Source organism: Conger conger, chromosome 11 (genome assembly GCF_963514075.1).
Source record: "Conger conger chromosome 11, fConCon1.1, whole genome shotgun sequence".
Lineage (NCBI taxonomy): Eukaryota > Metazoa > Chordata > Actinopteri > Anguilliformes > Congridae > Conger > Conger conger.
In genome coordinates, this window is record NC_083770.1 from 12,533,136 (window position 1) to 12,554,021 (window position 20,886).

The window sequence follows — 20,886 nt, forward strand, 5'->3', positions numbered from 1 at the left end:
GGGGCGAGTTAGGGTTAGAGGGGCGAGTTAGGGTTAGAGGGGTGAGTTTAATACCGTGGTCCACTTTGAGGCGTTTCTCTCCCGGTAGTGCACCTCGTACACCAGCGTCATCCACCCGCCCTTCACGTCCGCGGAGGGGGGCGGCGCCCAGTGCACGATGATGTCGAAGTGCAGGCCCGACCGGCTGACGCTCAGGAGAGTCCAGTTCAGCCGTATGGGGGGGTCAGGGTGCACTGTGGAGCGGGGGGGGGGGGGGGGGGGGGTTAATCACCACGGCTACAGCCAGCAGATTCTCTCCGCTCAGCGATGAAAGAGTTCCCATTATGCGCTCATCGATCAGTCACCGCGAGCAGTGAAGCAGGGTCCCGCTCATGTGACCAACAGCCGAGCGAACCGGTAATGTTATTAATGTTATTAATGTGTGCACAGCGGCACAGCGGCCGTGGACATGTGATGTTGTGTGTGTGTTCTTGCACGTGACTACAAACACATGCTCTGCAATCAGCTTCTGCATATTTTGCATGCATGTCCGACATTTTTCCGGTGGGGGGGGGGGGGGGGGCAGTCGAATCTGACCTGCTGAGTACTATGTGATTGGGTTTTATGTGTGAATCTCCATAGTAACCCAACCCCAACCTCCATTAATGCTCACTTGGGTGAGGGAGTTTAATCATGTCTGCTGAAGAGAGCCATTAGTGGACACGTGCTCACCTATGTTCTGCACGTCGTAGGTGACATTCTGGGTTATGGTTAGGGTGGGTGACCACATTAGCACATTAGCAGAGATGCACTCACCTATGTTCTGCACGTCGAAGCAGAGCTCGCTGTAGGTGATGTTCTGGGCCTGGGCCCGCAGTTGCACGCAGTACTTGGTCCAGATGGACGTGTAGCTCTTGTTGAAGTAGCACTCGTTTGGCACATCGACCGAGTAGTCCGGACACTCCATCCAGCCACTGGGCCGAGAGCTGCAGTCCAAAAACACAAATGACACATGACGATACTGCAAGCATTCCAACTAATAATACATTATTACTCTAATTAATAACAATATCAGGTTTTATCAGGCATCTTTACAAATGTCACCGCACGCGTGCATGGTTTTCAGAACAGTACAGAAATAGCTGCAGTACACATAAATGGCTCCATGTACATCATAATCCCCATCATAATGTCCCATCGCATTAATTATTCAAAACTTTAAACATTTATTTTTGACGTTCAGTTTAGCAGTCGTTTCTGCAACTTTTATGTTGGGAGGGAGGGGGGAAATGTTTTAGTCACGCTCAGCTTTCCCCATACCTCCCCCTCCAAAGCTGTTGCTCTCGAAAGCCAGACCAGCAGGAACGCACGGGCAGCCAAACTGCAAGGGCCCCGCCAAACCTGTCGCAACTCATCTCTGAGGCCTGCCGATAGCAGGAGCCTCGTGCAGGTGCCTGGATGACACGTTAACTCCGCTTACGTGGCGAAGAAGACCCTCAGGGCCCCGGGCTCCGTCAGGTTCTGGAAGCTTCCGGCGCTCCACCAGCAACGGAACGTCTCCTGCTCCCGGGACAAGCAGCCGGTGATGTGGGGGTCCTGGACAAGGGCTGAGGGAGCGAGGGAGAGAGAGAGAGAGGGAGAGAGGGAGAGAAAGAGAGGGAGAGAGAGAAAGAGAGGGAGACAGAGAGAGAGAAAGAGAGAGACAGAGAGAGAAAGAACAGGAGGGAGGGAGGGAGAGAGCGAGAGAGAGAGGGAGAGAGAGAGAGAGAGCGAGCGAGAGGGAGGGAGGGAGAGGGGGAGAGGGAGAGAGGGGGAGAGAGAGAGAGAGGGAGAGAGGGGGAGACAGAGAGAGGGAGAGAGAGAGAGAGATCAAACACACGGGTACAAATGACCTGTGTTCTCAGGGAGAGAGGGTTTCACAGGCAGTGACAAAGGTGGCCCAAAAAGCACACAGGGAGTTCCCCACAGCCAACATCACCATCTCCACTTTACTGCCTCGAAAAGACGTCCCTTCTGAACTAATCAATAACATAAACCGAGCCATCACCACAGACTGTGCTACACTGACAGGAGATAAAGTCACACATCACCCCACTCTGACCCCGGAGCACCTATATGATCATGTGCACCTGGACCGGAGCAGCATCTGGATGTTTGCAGAGGACCTGAGAGGAGCAGCACCCAGCCCTCACGCCATCAGAGGACCACCACGCCACCACCAGGGAACAGGGCGCACTGCCCACCCATCACAGAGGACGAATCCACCCAACAGAGCCCTGCCCAGCACAGCCCTGCCCAGCACAGCCAACCCAACGCAGAGGAGCCCCCACCCAACAAAGCCTCGCCCAGCACAGCCAACCCAACGCAGAGGAGCCCCTACCCAGCACAGCCCCGCCCAGCACAGCCAACCCAACCCAACACAGAGGAGCCCCCCACCCCACACAGCCTGGCCTGGAGACAACACATCTGGCACGGCCTACTACAGAGGAGCACAGCACAACAGAGTGCAGGTCACAGCACCCCCTAACACACAGCCCACCTACGCTCAGGTACTGTCTGGTAAGAACCACCCAGATTCTCCAGACTATGGAGAGGTGAGGCAATTATTACAGCTCATCTGTAGAATTATAGGATAAGTATATCCATACTTATATATTCAAAAAAAGAAAAAAGGGTGTGTATATGTGTATGTATACATGTACGTATATGTATATGTATGTATGTGTGTATGTATATGTATGCGTATGCATATATAGCCTATTTCTTTTACCACTTGTTCCTTTGCTGTTACTTCTTGATTTATCTGTGTTGCTTTTTATTGTACAAATCTATAACAAATGAAATTTTATTGAAAATGAGATCATTACTGATTAGCTCTTGGAATATTCAGGGTTTGTATTAATTGACATTTGAAATTAAAAGCAAAATTTTACTTCCATCCCTAAAACATAATACTATTAAACATGGCAGAGACTCAGGAGGGGTGGTCATATGGTACAAAGAGGAACTATCATCCAATCTATTTGAAATTGAAAGAAAACCAACATATATGTGGCTAAAATGAATCAAAAACACCATTGACTGTGTGTCTACCTGCAGAGTGGCAGACCGGGGTGGTGGTCCCCATTTTCAAGAAGGGGGACCGGAGGGTGTGCTCAAATTATCGGGGTATCACACTCCTCAGCCTCCCCGGGAAAGCTTACTCTAGGGTGCTGGAAAGGAGGCTCCGACCGATGGTCGAACCTCAGATTCAGGAGGAGCAATGTGGCTTCCGTCCTGGTCGTGGAACAGTGGACCAGCTCTTTACCTTGGCGGGGTTGCTGGCGGGGTCATGGGAGTTTGCCCATCCAGTCCACATGTGCTTTGTGGACTTCGAGAAGGCTTTCGACCATGTCCCCCGGGTAACCCTGTGGGGGGTACTGCGTGAGTATGGGGTACCGGGGCCGTTGTTACGAGCCATCCGGTCCCTGTATAACCAAAGTGAGAGCTGTGTCCGCATCCTCGGCACAAAGTCAAGCACGTTTTCAGTGGGTATTGGACTCCGCCAAGGTTGCCCCTTGTCACCGGTCCTGTTTGTGATATTCATGGACAGGATCTCAAGGCGCAGCCGAGGTGAGGAGAGTGTCCGGTTTGGTGACCTCAGAATTGCGTCTCTGCTTTTTGCGGATGACGTGGTTCTGCTGGCTTCATCGGACCGTGACCTTCAGCACGCACTGGAGTGGTTTGCAGCCGAGTGTGAAGCGGCCGGGATGAGAGTCAGCACCTCCAAGTCCGAGGCCATGGTTCTCTGCCGGAAAATGGTGGATTGCTCCCTCCGGGTTGGGAACGAGTCATTGCCCCAAGTGAAGGAGTTCAAGTATCTCGGGGTCTTGTTCACGAGTGAGGGTAGAAGGGAGCGTGAGATCGACAGGCGGATCGGTGCAGCGTCAGCAGTAATGCGGGCGTTGCACCGGACCGTCGTGGTGAAGAGGGAGCTGAGCCGGAAGGCGAAGCTCTCGATTTACTGGTCAATCTACGTCCAAACCCTCACCTATGATCATGAGCTTTGGGTAGTGACCGAAAGAACGAGATCGCGTATACAAGCGGCGGAAATAAGCATCCTCCGTAGGGTGGCTGGGCTCAGCCTTAGAGATAGGGTGAGGAGCTCGGACATCCGGAGGGAGCTCGGAGTAGAGCCGCTGCTCCTTCGCGTTGAAAGGAGCCAATTGAGGTGGTTCGGGCATCTGATCAGGATGCCTCCCGGGCGCCTCCCTTTGGAGGTTTTCTGGGCTCGTCCAACTGGGCAGAGACCCCGAGGTAGACCCAGAACCCGCTGGAGAGATTATATATCTCTCCTGGCCTGGGAATGCCTCGGGATCCCCCAGGAGGAGCTGGAATGCATTTAAATGCCAGAACAGGATCAGAGAATGATATCGTGGGGCTGGCAACAGCCCCATTTTCAGAACATCCTCTGTCTACCTTAACCCCACCACTACCCAAAGAAACAGTCTTATTATACTGCAAACAAAAATGGCAAAGAGTTAGTGCACCACTGTCGATCCTTAGGTCTGTACATGCTTAAAGGAAGGATCAGAGGGGACTCTTTAGGGAGATTCACTTGTTGTTCAGCTCTTGGGGCTAGTGTAGTCAATTATGCAATCACTGACATGGACCCCTCCTTCATTAGTGCATTCACTGTCAGACCACAGTCACCACTTTCTGATCACTGTCAGATAAATGTGTACTTAAAAAGAAATGGACAAAAGATAGCCAAAGAACCCGAGCCCTGCAAAACAAAACGTTCAAATGGGCTCATGACAGTGATGTAAAATTTAAAACGGCAATCAGTTCACCGGAGACTACTAACCTTATTAACAACTTTCTCTCAAAAACATTCCGACCAAACCAATCTGGCATAAATATGGCTGTAACCCAAATTAACAAAATATATTATAAATCAGCCAACAAAGCAGGTCTCAAAAACAAAAGTCAGAAATCTGGCCTGAGACCCCAAAAAGAAACATGGTTTGATGAGGACTGCAGAAGTGTCAGAAAAACATTAAGACACTTGTCCAACCAAAAACACCATAAACCACACAATTTGGAAAATCGTCAAAACTACACTGAAACACTGAGAGGATATAAAAACATTTTAAGACACAAAAGAATTTATCATTATAATCAAACCCTCAGAGAAATTGAGGATTCTATTGAAAAAAATCAGTCCTGGGAACAATTGAACAAATTGAGCAACAGGAGCACACAAAATCTGGCGATACAAGACTGCAATACCTGGAAAACACATTTTTAAAACTTACATAAACAAATATCACCAAACAATATCAATTTGGAACAGAACAAAATCAAAGAAAAATTAAAAATCCTAGAATCAATTATCAAAAACAATCAGAACCCACCTGACTACCAAATCTCAATTAAAGAATTAGAAGAAACCAAGAAAAGCTTGTGGCCATGACAGCATCAGGACAGAGATGCTGAAACACAGCACCGCTGAGCTGCAGCTGGCCCTGCTCAAATAGTTCAATCTCGTTCTCCAAGCTGGCTGCTTCCCTGAGAACTTGAGCTGGGGGCTTATTTCCCTAATACAAAAGAGTGGAGATAAATTAGACCCAAATAACTACAGAGGCATTTGTGTAAGCAGTAATCTGGGGAAAGTTTTCTGCAGTATTATTAACGCCCGAATACTGGCCTTCATTACCGAACACAATGTCTTGAGTAAAGGACAAATTGGCTTTCTACCAAATCACCGAACTACTGATCATATTTACACCTTACACACCCTAATTAATTGGTGGTGTAGGGGGTAAAGTATATGACATTAAAATCAATTTATACAAATAATAAATGCGGAATAAAAATTGGCAATAAAAGGACTGATCTCTCAAGGGCGCGGTGTTAGGCAGGGATGTAACTTGTCCCCTACTCTATTTAATATCTATATAAATGAGTTAGCGGTGTTATTGGAACAATCTACAGCCCCTGGCCTAACACTAAACAAGATGGAAGTTAAATTCATCCTCTATGCAGATGACCTGGTGCTGCTGTTGCCCACTGAACAGGGGCTACAGCAGCATCTGGACCTGCTAGAGCAGTACTGCCAGAACTGGGCCCTGACAGTAAACCATAAAAAATCTAAAATAATGATCTTCCAAAAAAAGGCAAGATCTCAGGAAAGCAGACACGCGTTCAGTCTAGGAAACACTGCCCTAGAACACACCCTGTCCTATAATTACCTGGGTCTGAAAATTAGTGCCTCAGGAAACTTTGGTCTGGCAGTGAATTCACTGAAAGAAAAGGCCTGCAGAGCCTTCTATGCAATCAGAAAAAAATTCTTCCAGACTGACATTACAATCATAATCTGGTCAAAAATATTTGACGGTGTAATTCTGCCAATTGCTTTGTATGGAAGTGAAGTATGGGGTCCACTCAGTCAACAGCACTACATTAGATGGGAGAAGCATCCAATTGAAGCCCTACATGCAGAATTCTGCAGAACAATTTTAAACATCCAAAAAAAAAACACCAAACAATGCATGCAGGGCTGAACTAGGACGATTCCCAATGATTATAAATATACAAAAAATGTCACTCAAATTCTGGATGCATCTGAAATCAAGTCCCAAAACAACACTGTAGTTCCATGCATTTCAAACCCAAGAGCTGAACCCTGAAAAGAGTCCACTAAATCAGCTGGTACTGAGACTAACTAATCATCTCACATCTAACAAGAACATCTCTCAGACCAGCACTGCTCCACAAACACAAATCAGAATAAACCAAATTGCTAAACAAAATAAAACCATTTATCTGGAACATTGGAACAACCAAACCAAAACACAAAACAAGCTTACTTGCTACCTGGCCCTAAAACGAGAATAAAATTGGCTGAATGTCTTGTGACTGTCCGAGATATGAAGCAGAGACAACTCCTTACCAAGTACAGACTCAGTGACCACAACCTAGCCATTGAAAAAGGTAGACATAAAAAGTCCTGGCTACCAAAAGAACAGAGGATATGTGGTCACTGTATGATAGGTGAGGTTGAAACGGAGGTGCACTTCCTTCTAAAATGTGAAAAATACAGTAATATTAGAGAAAAATATATTTATAAAAAACATATCCCCAACTTTCTCCATCTGGAAGAGAGCAACCAACTGCCAATAGTCTTGAGGAGGGACCAACTGCACATACTGCAGTACAATATGTGTCTGAATGTCACATACTCAGAGACAGTGAGTGACAAAACAAACATACAATTCTACAATTCACAAACACACACACACACACACACACAGACACATATTGACATAGATTTACCTGTTATATAAACTGTTATTATTAGATTAGCTTGTTATTAGTATGTTAGAACAATTTGTATCTAATTATATGTATATGTGTATGTATGTGTATATACGTGTGTATGAATATGCATGTGCATGTATATGTCTGTATATGTATTTATATATATATATATATATATATATAGAATTATTATTGTCAATTATTATCCTGTTTTTATATGTAATAATATTACTGTTTTATTTTCACCTATTTTAACATGTTCCGTGCTTTGGCAATACAAATGCAAATTTTGTCATGCAATTTGAATTTGAATTTGAGAGGACAGAGAGAGAGAGGAGGGAGAGGAGGGAGAGAGAGAGAGAGAGGAGGGAGAGAGAGAGAGCGAGAGAGAGGGAGATGAGGGAGAGAGAGAGGGAGGGGAAAGAGAGAGGGAGAGAGAGGAAGAAGAGGGGAGAGAGGGAGGGAGACAGAGTGAGAGAGGGAGAGGAGGGAGAGAGAGGGAGACGAGGGGAGAGAGAGTGAGAGGGAGAAGAGGGAGAGAGAGGGGAGAGAGAGAGGGAGGGAGAGGAGGGAGAGAGAGAGAGGGAAGGAGAGGAGGGAGAGAGAGAGAGGTCTGTCATAAAAACATTTCCTTTTGATGAGAGGTGGAGTGATATAGACAGTTTACATACATGAGTCTCCCTGGTGTGGAAACATAAATCCTATGAGGCCTTGTTTGATGTAAAGATTACAGGGGAGGGGACCATTCGCCCACCCAGCCAAATCGCCTGGGCTCTGGCCGAGACCAATTTCAATGCCACGTTGATTGGTTATATATATATAAATATATATAATCTATGTTGCATGCGGATTGGCTGAGTCCAATCTCTACTGCATGTGTATTGGCTGAGTCTGATCTCTACTGCATGTTGTTTAGTGGAGACAGATCCCTGCTGCATGTGGATTGGCCGAGACCAATTTCAATTCCATGTTGATTGGCTGAGCCCCAATCTATGTTGCATGTGGATTGACTGAGTCCGATCTCTACTGCATGTGTATTGGCTGAGTCTGATCTCTAATTGCATGTCGACTGGTGATTGGTGGAGACTGATCCCTGCTGCATGTGGATTGGCCGAGACCAATTTCAATGCCATGTTGATTGGCTGAGTCCGATCTCTACTGCATGCGGATTGGCTAAGTGAACAAAACAGCCACCAGCAAAAACACAGTCACTGACCAACAGCTAAAGAGCAGTAACTTCCGTCTGTGACCTCACTGCGAGCCAGGTCCAGGGCTCTGGCTATTCCCTTGCCGATCTCTATAGCACTTAGATTGGCTGGTGCCGTAGAAACAGCCACACGGTCCTCGGGGGGGATCAGTGGATCTGAAGTGCAGTCGAAGCACAAAAAGGTAAACAACCTCGCTGCGGTTGCCAGAGCGACGGGCAGGGTTCCAGGACACTCCCACAGGGCAGCTCGCTCTGCCATAAATATCCAACCATCCGTCTGATAGCCATTGATCCTCACCTCCTTCTCCACGCGCTGATAAATCAGGGAAGACATCTTTTAATTATCTTCCACACTGCAATTATTTACAGCGGAGTTGGGCATTTTCAAAAAAATCTTCTCTCTCTGGTTTTTTTTTATTTTTTATTTTTGAAAGAAACGGCGGCTTTTGAACATAAATCGAACGCGATGTTCAGAACATTCAGAGCTAGTTGGGGAACGAACGGTTGAAAAAAAATAATGAAATAAAATAAATAAATTTTGAAAAAATCCAATTTGCGGCGGTCGAAGCTGGCAGAACGTTCCGTGCCCCGGCCCACTCCTGGCGGTGACAGAAAGACGGATTCCCGCTCCTCCCGGGAACGCCGCTCGTTCGCCGAGGTCGGGGCGAACTCCCCCGGCCCAGATGCAGCTCGACTGACGGCACGTCCGCTCCTCCTGCCTCCCGTGGGCCCCCCCAGCTGTGGCACGGCTGATATAGCCCCGTTACGTGCGTGCACTTGTAAGTCCCCCCTAAAACGTGAATGCTAAGGGGTTGCCTTGTGTCGTGTACGTTTTCCTCACCTGCGACTTCAGACCTTTTACACCAGACATTACCTCAGTCCTTTATACCTTTACACCAGACTTGATCTAAGATCTTTACACCTTCACTCCTTAATTTGAACACTTTACACCTCAGACTTTATCTTAAACCTTTACACCAGACTTCACCCCAGACATTACCTGAATCCTTTATACCTTTTCACCAGACTTTTACACCTTTAGCTCAGACCTTTAACCCTTAATCTCAGACTTTACACCTTTACCCCAGACCTTTACCTCAGATATTACCACAACCCTTCATACCTTTTCCTTTTACCTCAGACTTTTACACCTTTAGCTCAGACTTTACTTTAGTTCCTTACACCTTTAATTCAGAGAGAGAGAGAGAGAGAGAGAGCGAGCGAGAGAGAGAGCGAGAGAGAGAGAGAGATAGAGATAGAGAATACAGATAGATCAGAAACGGGTACAACTGAAGCCCCAAACCCTAACCTGCGAATAAGGGTTGATATTGTTGGGAGAATTCAATAAATTTCAGTATATTTAACAAGAGAGCACTGGCAGTACCAATCAACACAGCTAAAGCCTCACATGCTAAACACCATCCTTATCTTGCACACACACACACACACACACACACACACACACACACACACACACACACACACACACACACACACACACACACACACACACACACACACACACACACACACACACACACACACACACACACAGCTGCAGGGGCTGTGCTAGTGGAATCGATGAGGAGCGCTGATCCTCCTGTTCCCTGCAGAAACCCGAGGAGCCGGTGGGGCTGATCGATCCCAGGCCTTACGCTGATTAGTTTATCGCTCTCTGTCAGCACGCCCGCAACGAGGACGGGGATGGGGGCCGGGGGCCGGTGCGGAACAAATCAAACCCCGGAGGAACACCAGAGAAACCGGGGGGTGGGGGGGCCAAACGCGGTGAGGATAACATACTATTACTTCGGTACCTGGCCTGTAAGTGGTTGGAGTAGTGTCCAGCAGTTGGAATAGTGGTTAGAGTAGTGCTCACAGTGGTTGGAGTAGTTGTTAGTGGTTGGAGTAATGGTCAGATCGTAAGCCACTGGTCTGTGATCAGTTTAGAAAAGGTCAGAGGCTAAGCTAGCGTTTAGTGCGTGGGGGCAGGGGGTTCAGGGGAAGTCGGTGACTGGAGTAGTGTGGCAGGCAGTGGGGTAGGGGTCAGTGAGGCAGTGGGGTAGTGGTCAGGGGGTAGTGGTCAGGGGGCAGTGGGGTAGTGGTCAGGGGTCAGTGTTGCTTAGTGTTTAGCGGTCAGCAGTGGGGTAGTGGTCAGGGGTCAATGGGGTAGTGGTCAGGGGTCAGTGTTGCTTAGCGTTTAGCGGTCAGCAGTGGGGTAGTGGTCAGGGGTCAATGGGGTAGTGGTCAGGGGTCAGTGTTGCTTCTGAAGCAGGCTTCTATCTAGGCGGTTGCAGATCTGAATCTCGGGTGGGTGAAGGAAAAAAGAAAAACCGCGTAATAGCGTAACTGATTGAGTTCATCAAAATAAAATCAGCTGCCTCCCGCGATTGCATCAGACTGACTACTTCAATCCACAGTGCAGTCAGGTGGAGATCAGTGTGTCCAGAGGGCAGACAATTTGAGGTTGTCCTCCTATCTGCAGGTATGGGGGGATGAGACGAGAGGAGGAAAGGAGGACGGATGTTCCAGTATAGGGATGCGCTCGAGTTGTGTGGCTATGGCAGCACGGGACTTTTCCGGAAGCACGGAGACGTCACTCTATCCAGACTCAAGAGGGCTCAATTCCGTTTCCCCTCCTCGTCTCTCTGTTCTCCGAGACGCTTGGGTTTGCAGCTACAGAGAACGGAGATGCCCGTTCCCCACCCTCCATGCGTTCCTTCCTAAATCCGAGGGCTTACTGCGCAGTAAACGCGGGAATGCCAATTCCCAGCCTCAGGACCGCCACGTCTACCAGATCCAAGAAGCTGATCCTGAACTTACGGGCTTTATTTGTGTAAAGTAAATGGAAGTGAGAGAAAGTGACTTAGCCATGAGCTTTTGTGGAAGCAATTTACGACCCCCGAGTTCGGGATTAATCCGAGGATTCCGGGAAAAGGCAAAAAGGATTCTGACCTGACCGAACAAGAGTTAATAAGATTGTAACAGCTCTACAGGGATCTCCGAAAGAAACACAACCTATTTTACACTGCAAAAAAATAGTCTCAACAACCTTTTTACGCTCGTAATAAGACTTAAGATCTTATTTTTTCTCTCAAGTAGAAAATACTAGCTTGCTTTAATGTTTTCTTGACAAGTGGAATTTTCTTATTACATTGGCAATCTTGAAATGAGTCACACCGTCTCACCTCATTGGCAATAATTTCCTTATTTGCTAAAAAAGTCAAAGAAAAAAGATGTTAAGTCTCAATGCAAGACTAAAATACTCTTATTTTAGTTTTTTTGCAGTGTAGCAGTGTAAACCTCACACATTTTCTCTCAGAATTTCAACAGTGTTGTTTAAGCCAATTCTAGTTCAATAAGCTAAAGTTTAATAAATAATCTTTTCCTGAAATATGGTTGTGTCACAATCTACATATTGCTTTCTGGGAGCTTTGACAAGCTTCTGCAGTGGTGTAATTTGCTGTGGTATAACCCCGCATCAGTCATGCATAAGCTACCGCTTCCAGGCTGATTTGAGATTGAGCAATGGCTCCATTTTCTCCAGGAGAAATGGCTCTCTACCGGGCGCGAGTACAGCTTCCTCCCATAACCACCCCTGCACCCGGTGTGATGGGAGCCCATCCACCTACCCACTGGCGAGAGAGGGGAGGGAGAGAGCGAGAGCGTAATGGAGAGAGGAAGTAGAAGGGAGTGAGAGGGATGGAGGGGCGGGAGAGACAGAGAGAGAAAGAGAGAAAGAGAAAGAGAGAGAAGGGGAGAGGGGGGCCAGCAAGAGAGATGAACAACCCCGATGTTTGTCGGGTTGAGCAAAGATAACCACCCCCCTTGTCTTGTTTCCAGGAAACGGGAGTTTCAAACACAACAGGTTTTTCTCCATCACAGAAGGAGAGATTTTTAAAAACAAGTTTTTTTTAGTAGTTGTTTTTTTTAACATGCGAATGGCGTGGGGAGATGTGTTGAGGAGAGATGTGTTGAGGGGTGGTGCATGATGGGCCTGGGGGGTGGAGTGGGCTGACCTGACCCCACCTAATGCTTACACCACTGCCTAATTACCTTATGAAAGCAGGGATACGAGACAAAACACAATGCCCCACTCGCTTTCTGTGCCACCCCCCCCCGACATGCAGGCATTTCAACACGGCTACCGGGGGGGTGTAAAGCAGAACAACAGCCTACTCACCCGAGCGTGTAGCCACTCCAACCACAGACACCATCACACTGAGTGTCCCAAAAGCCCAGCAGTAAATGAACATCACGGCTTCCGGCACTTAATAATTAAAGCGCAGCAACAACAACTTCGTTCAAAGTTCCCTGCGGTTCCCGATGTAGCATTGGTTTGGATGCTGGAAGGTAAAAGAAGAGAGTTTCTGTCTTGAACCTGAGAAGATTGATAAGCCAGAAAAACGGGGTGTTGTGCTCAGAAGCACGTATTTGCCGGTGCGGAGAGAACGAGGCTAGAGTGACACATATTCCTTTTGTTTGCGTTTGGCAAACACGGAGCAGCAGAACTGTACCAGCCGCGGGCCAGATAATGTCAGCCATCTTGGCTACGGTAACTGCGAGGGTGAAATCCGGAAGGAACGAGCGTACGGATGGTAGCGACACCTGTGGTCTTGCACTGTGGGTTAAGGCACCTAAAATCCTTTTACCCTTCAAGACAAGAAGCGCCTATTTTCAGCAATATTGAGAACAGTATTATTTTGTTGCTGTTCGTTACTGTTGCTGCTCTCGCCACGGTTCTCTATTGTTGCTGTTCCTTACTGTTGTGGATCTTGTTGTTCTTTACTGTTGCCGTTCCTTACTGTTGCTGCTCCTGTTGCCATTCCTTACTGTTGCTGCTGTTGTTGCCTTTGGTTGCCGTTCTTGTTGCCATTCTTGTTGTTGCTGTAGTTTTCATTGTTGTTTTCATTCTTTGTTTTGCAGGAGGTTCCGGGTGACGGAGACGTCCCAGAGCATGCCAAGGCAGATGTGACCCCACAGTGGGCCTGTTGCCTTAATCTCAGCTCTATTTGAGGAAATGCTGGGAACATTGGGCTCATTACCTGACGACGGGTCGTTTCGGATGTCTCCCACAGGTAATTACAGGTACCAAATGAGCAAGCATGAGTCACCGCACGTTGCAGTCGCTCTCAAAAACTCTAAAAATACATTTTCCAACTCCATCTGCAAAGATTACCCAAGTCCAGGCCTGAACAGCTAATAAATTAGACTATCTGCACCCTGCAGTAATTTGCAGATGGGACTTTATACTGAAAATGCAAGTTTAAGTGGCATTAATACCCGCAACCTTTACGCAGATAGAGGGGGTTTAAAAATAAACCAGGTACAGTACAGTGAGAGTCCAGGAGTCTGGCATTACATTGTCAGTTGTGAAATTTGGAGGCCATTTTGTTTTTTTGTGCAGTGTTCTACAGTAATTACGAGGGCATGCACTCAAATTTCCATGGAAAGAACTTGATGCCCGACAACACTACAGATAAGCCAGGCTGTAGGCCACAAGCAATTACCCAACCCATTCTAAACCATTAATTTATCCATTTTAATTAACAAGCCCAAAAGCTAGTTAGCGCTGACCGAGGTTGGTCGCTCCTGGTCTCACGTAACGAGACGGGTAATTTATTGCTTTTACCCGGCTGTGTGAAGGGCAAAGCGAATATTACATAAATATATAATTAATAACAGAAAAACTACGAGAACGAAAAAAAACTAATCCCTCCAAATAAAACAAAGTGCTCCCTTCAGCAAGTACATTAGTCACGTCCCACCAGCCTACATTCACTTCGCCTCAGATCCCCGAGTACATTATAATTATAGCGCCATGTAATTATATAATATATAATTATAGCAGCGAGAGAGAGGGAGAGAAAGAGGGAGAGAGCGGGGGAGAGAAAGAGGGAGAGAGCTTCTGAAAGCGGCATCTAGTCATGCTGTCCATGATTGGATCATTTCACTGGACTCAACATTTCATGGAGTCAACCTGCCCTCCATCACCAAGTACCCACTCGGGTTTAACATCATTTCAGACTGAGCTTAGGCCGAGCTTAATACGGACTCAGGCAGGGCTTAATACGGACTCAGGCCGAGCTTAATACGGACTCGGGCAGTGCTTAATACGGACTCGGGCAGGGCTTAATACGGACTCAGGCAGGGCTTAATACGGACTCAGGCCGAGCTTAATACGGACTCGGGCAGTGCTTAATACGGACTCGGGCAGGGCTTAATACGGACTCAGGCAGGGCTTAATACAGACTCAGGCTGAATTTAGGACAGATTCAGGCTCGGTTTAAGACAGACAAGGGTAGTTTTGGAGAACTCTACAACGAGCAGTCGCAGTCTGGATAGCCGCAGCCGCTCAAACTCGTTTAATCTCAATTAAACTCCCTCTCCGAATTACACCTCATAATCCTGATGATTTAAACTCCCTCTCCGGATTACACCTCATAATCCTGATGAGTTAAACTCCCTCTCCGAATTACACCTCATAATCCTGATGTGTTAAACTCCCTCTCCGAATTAGACCTCATAATCCTGATGAGTTAAACTCCCTCTCCGAATTACACCTCATAATCCTGATGTGTTAAACTCCCTCTCCAAATTACACCTCATAATCCTGATGTGTTAAACTCCCTCTCCGAATTACACCTCATAATCCTGATGAGTTAAACTCCCTCTCCGAATTACACCTCATAATCCTGATGTGTTAAACTCCCTCTCCAAATTACACCTCATAATCCTGATGTGTTAAACTCCCTCTCCGAATTACACCTCATAATCCTGATGAGTTAAACTCCCTCTCCGAATTACACCTCATAATCCTGATGTGTTAAACTCCCTCTCCAAATTACACCTCATAATCCTGATGTGTTAAACTCCCTCTCCGAATTACACCTCATAATCCTGATGAGTTAAACTCCCTCTCCGAATTCCACCTCATAATTCTAATGAATTAAATTTGCTCAGTGATATGGGTATTACAGAAGCCTAGCAGTCAGGCTCTGCAAAGCTTCCCCAAACAAATAAAACCAATCAACCGGAAACTTCTGAGACCTCCTGGATGAAACGACTGTGAGAAATGCAAAAAGGGAGGCACTTTAACCTTGTCAAAGACTTAAGTTTAAGGACCTGTCCTCTCTCCGTCTCTCCCTTTTGATGTCCGAATTAAGCTAACCGGCGTCTGAAACGCTATAAGGAGGAGATTAGCCAGCTTCCTGTGGTTAACGAGCCCACTCCTAACGATCATAATCTCCTGTAATACTGTCATTACACTGTATCTTAGCTCTGATTCGAGAGTTATAGAAGACTGCTTAAGTGTGCCAGTGGAGCGGCCATTTTCCAGGGGCACGGTGTGCTAATTAGATGGCACAGGGCTCAGTTCTGCTGCTCAGAGCCGTTCACGGTCCGTTAGTTCCTTTGACTGTAAAAATCGGGCGCCCACTCCACAATAACCAGAACCCCCCCACCCACCGGTGCAGCCCTGTAACAATCCTCCCCCCTCCCCCCCAACACTGACGTGCAGATACCAGTACACACTTCCACTCCAGTCCAGATTTGGGCAATGTTTCCTGTTCATGTTTTAAGGACAAATACGAAGATTTTTAAGGATTGCCACTCTCGCCGCAAGAAGCTCCTTCAAAATGGAGGCAGTCGGAGGACGGTGAGGTGGCTTATTCCTTTAACCCTTTCAGTCCCAAGAGTGCCATATACCAACCAATCAAAATTACAATACTATTGTTTTGAGCCCCTGTTAAAGCCCTACAAGGTGTGTGGCGTCCGCATGGACACAGGCCCACAGAAACGGGCCCGGGGCCAGAAGGAGCTGAATCCTGGCAGAGCGCTTCAGATGGGATCCAGCGAGCAGGTCGGCCGGTCCACACCATCAGCTCTCTTAGCTCAGCGCTCTCTCACCGAGCTACTGGGGTACGAAGAGCTATATTTAATAACGTATAATAATGTGTACGGCATTTTCCTTTTCTAACAGCTACTTTGAGTCCATTTTGTAAAGCGTGCTGCCTACACCATGACAATGTTATGACACTGGTCGTGAGCCGCGATATGCAGTCATAGCGGGCTTTATGTCATGCTTATGGCAGTATTATGTAGGCTTTATGGCAGGTAGTTAGAAGTGTTACCTAACCTAAAATAATTTTTCTGATTCCTGGTGTTCAGAGTTCATGTTTGTGAAGATCATATCGCCTGATCACGCCATGGCCCAGTTTCCTGGAACACAGACACGCTCCAGACAGCTTGTGTAATAATGCCTCCGATTACACACGGTTCTGCCTGATCCAGGAATCCGGCCCGCAGAGACACTGTGTACGTGTGTGTGTGTGTGCGCATGTGTGCGTGCGTGTGTGTGCGTGTGTGTGTGTGTGTGTGCGTGTGTGTGCGCGTGCGCGCGCGTGTGTGTGTGTGTGTGTGTGTGTGCGTGCGCATGTGTGTGCCAGAGATGGGGACTCGAGTCGCACTTGAGTCGCACTTACTTGGACCCGTCCCAAATCGACTCGAGAACAATAAGAGTCTACCAAATGGTATCGTGAAAATGACCAAGTGATTATTAATATTAAAGATATTCCTTAGTTAAAACACACGCAACGTCGTTTTTCACGCCACAAGGTGCGTTTAGTTGCAACCATAGCAACACCCTATGCTGTATTTCTTGCAGCATTGCTCACTGAGTTCTGAGTTAGCTGCAGTTCTGCATGTTGTGGCCTTTGAGTTTAAATAGTTCTGGCAAACAAAATTTTGAGTTGCTAGATTGCAACTAGCAAAATGTGGAGAATTGAAAAAAAAATGCGTAACTTGGCTAAACTGTTGTGTTGGCCAAATGACGCGTTTCAGACTCAGTATAATGTTTGTCACCATTTAATCAGCTTAATAGAAGCGCATATGTTCTTATTTTGTTGACTGCCATGGTTTTCCGATAGCATAATGTAGATGTAGTCCCAAAATCATAGCTCCCAATTTCTTGCATAAACAATATCTAGCCTCATTAGATTTTTTAAATGATTAAAGTAAATGCTTAACAGTTACCTTTCATTTAAAAATGAAAAAGTATGAGTATATATATATATATATATATATATTTTTTTTTAAAGTTTTTTTCTTACAATCACTTCGACCCTAACCCAATTTTGTTCTATAACAAAATTATAGTGCTGGTGCTTTTCCTTTGAGACATGTTGGCAGTGGTAGTTTTGATCCATTTTGTGAATGAAATGAAGCTTCATGTTGGTTGTATGAGTTGTATGAAGAGTTTTGAAAAAGTGAATTTTTAGGAATTGTAAAACAAAATTATAGGTACAAAGTGGGAAAAAATCCTGAACTGCAGTGAAAGACACTGTCCTCTACCAGGACAACCCCCCCCACCTCTAAGATGAGGAACAAGGCCACCTCTCTGAAGGATTACTCCTCCTCTCATTGCTTGATCTCTATTCTAACATGCATCATTGGACTGCTCCATGTCATCGCTATGTTGTTGCAGGTGGATACACATCCTTACTCCTGCTCTTAATACTATGTAAAATCAATCATCAGTCGTTTCACAACCAGCTCAAAGCTCAAACGTACATGTCAAAAAAGGTTGAAAACCCCTGTGACAAAGGATGGTGATGCAATATTACATTCAATGATAATGTGGTAAAAATGGATTCTGTTCCTAAGTAATTGGTGTCAATAGACTTCTTTATCCTAAAACATTCATGAGCTAAACAATGTTGAATGTTGTAACAGTAATCAGTTTCCATAAAACTATGGTTTAGGAATAATGTTGCACTTACTTATAATTTTGAGTAGTTGGATACGTTGGTAGTTAGACGGATTATAATGGATGGAAAATGGATATTTTCCAGAGCGTTTCATATCTTTGTTTTCAGCACGAACTCGGCTACAAGAATATTGCAACAGTAAGTAGGTCAGGATCATATGAACCATATGAATCATATCCGAACAGAACACGGGGTAGCGGCCGCTTACAAAGCAACTAGCGAGTCGATGGGATCGTTTAGGCCTACTTATTTTTTGAGAGCAAAAATAACAGAGTTTCATGCACGCCACCTTTTATGGTTTAGACTGGCTCCACTTTTTAGAAAAACCACAACTGGTGGTCGATACATGGCCCCTAGCAAGGTGACATCTGAAAAAGTTTGACTATCCATTTTGTGTCTACAGTTTTGACCTCAAGGTTCTGAAATTAGTGTCAAAGTGATTATAAAAAACTAATAAACCAATACTACAAAGTGATTCAAATTTCAACACTTTGTAACTTCATCTACAAATAAAAAGTTATAATCATAATTACTGAGCCGCAGATGCAGATTAGGCCAATCGTAGACTAAATTTCATTGGAGATTATCCATACAAAACTGCACTTAGTCCAGGATTAAGATTAATCCTATTTTGTTATTGACCATCAATTTATATTACAGCCCATGGTAATGCTTACATTATGTGACATGAGTCACACAGAGTTCTTAAAAATACAATGGTTATTTATTTTATCTTATTTATTGATATCAATTACCTACCACACCAGACCTGAGGTTTTGGCAAGCCTTTCTCCAGCCATCTAGAGAAAGGTTTTGCCAAAACGTTGTAGTTCATTGATATATGAATAAATAAATATTTTTTTATGTGCTCCTGATAATACTGCTTCTTCAGTTGTCACACACTTGAAGTCATATACAAAATATGTCTTCTACACTTCTGGTTTCTATATCTTCAATTAGCATAGGGATCGTGATATTTTCTATAGCCATACTATTGTTTGGGCTGCACCATACTGGAGATTTGAGACTTGACTTGAACTCTAGCTGAGAGACTGGATTTGATGACTTGTGAACATCTCTGGTGTGTGCAGGGGGGCAGTAATTCTGACCTACAGAGACACTCCGTACGTGTGTGTGTGTGTGTGTGTGTGTGTATGTGTGTGTGTGTGTGTGTGTGTGCGTGTGTGCCTGCGTATGTAAGGGGGAGGGAAATTCTGCAGTGCAGAGACACTCTGTACATGTGTGTGTGTGTGTGTGCGTGTGTGTGTGTGTGCCCGTGTGTAATTGAGGGGCTGGAATTTTGCAGTGCAGAGACACTCTGTACATGTGTGTGCGTGTGTGTGTGTGTGTGTGTGTGTGTGTGTGTGTGTGTGTGTGTGTGTGTGCCCGTGTGTGTAATTGAGGGGCTGGAATTTTGCAGTGCAGAGACACTCTGTACATGTGTGTGTGTGTGTGTGTGTGTATGTGTGCGTGTGTGTGTGTGTGTGTGTGTGTGTGTGCGTGTTTGAAATGAGCAGAAAAGTTAGCATTGACAGTATAAAGGCTCAGAGGCCCTGCGGCGGTACTGTGACCGCACGCCAGAGCCTGTACAGCCTGCAGCACCCAAACCGCCATAAATATCCATAAATATCACACACAAAACAGCTGTCAGGGTCCGCATTCATCGCCGGAGTCCTTATACCTTTCACACACCTGGACCCATTTAAATATATTACAAGTGGAGTCCCACACAATGCCTCAGGATGAAAGCCAGTGAAGTCAAACGCATTCTATCATTAATAACTTCTTGCCCAAGTGAAGCATTGTGGGTAGTATTACAATTGTTGTTTATTTATTTGTTTATACTACCCATTTAGCCAGGTCTGTAAGACAGCGGGAGATGGGATGTTTCAGCCATGTCTGATGCTTTGTTCAGCCTGTAATTAGTAACCTCTGCGCTGGCCGTGCCAGTGAAGCTCAGTGAAACTGAGACCTGAACAGGGGAGGGAGAACATGGCCGCCCTCGAGCCCGAATGAGCCGAGCCACGGGCCGTCCCGGGCGGGCCAGGGAGAAACCGCGTGGCTGCGGAGAGCCACAACACACCGCCTCTGCCAAAACCTCCCCAAAACACAACCAAACTGAGGGAGCGCGGCCAGAGCCGTAAACACCACCACCGGGCCTTTAAACACAGGGAAGCCTCCACAACCTCCCTCTGTTTAGTGCAGCGGCTTCCAGAGCTAAACCCAGTGAAACACTAACATGCACACAACACTGAAACACTAACATGCATGTCTGAACACACACACACACACTCCTGCAAGCACTCGTGTGCGCACACACACTAGCTCATACACACACACACACACACACTCACTCACAGATAAACAAACACAGACAAATGTACACACAGATAAACAAACACTGAAAAAGTACACGCACGCACACATTTCCAGGGAGGGTGCAGGATTTATGCGCGTTTCCTGGAAAAGTATCTGTGTAGAAACGGCCCCTGGTGTTACCCGGTTGGATAACGTGGACTCCCTCTCTCTCCTCCCGGACAGTCTGTGCGGGAGAACGCACTTAATCTTTCCAGCGGAAATATTGAGAAACGCACACATGGGTCCAAGAGACCAAACAGAAAGAAGAGGAAAAAA

General features: G+C 46.2%; 1 protein-coding gene across 3 annotated transcripts in view; it reads right to left on the reverse strand.

Moving 5' to 3' along the window:
• Positions 1–20,886, reverse strand: part of ghra (growth hormone receptor a) — a 53,135-nt gene that overhangs the window by 7,646 nt on the left and 24,603 nt on the right. For all 3 annotated transcript variants that reach the window (XM_061259831.1, XM_061259829.1, XM_061259830.1), the window contains exons 3-5: positions 1,460–1,586; positions 796–965; positions 55–233 (exon numbers count right to left, since the gene is read on the reverse strand). In XM_061259831.1, coding sequence (XP_061115815.1) covers positions 55–233; positions 796–965; positions 1,460–1,586 — 476 coding nt within the window. The remainder of the gene's footprint in view (positions 1–54; positions 234–795; positions 966–1,459; positions 1,587–20,886) is intronic.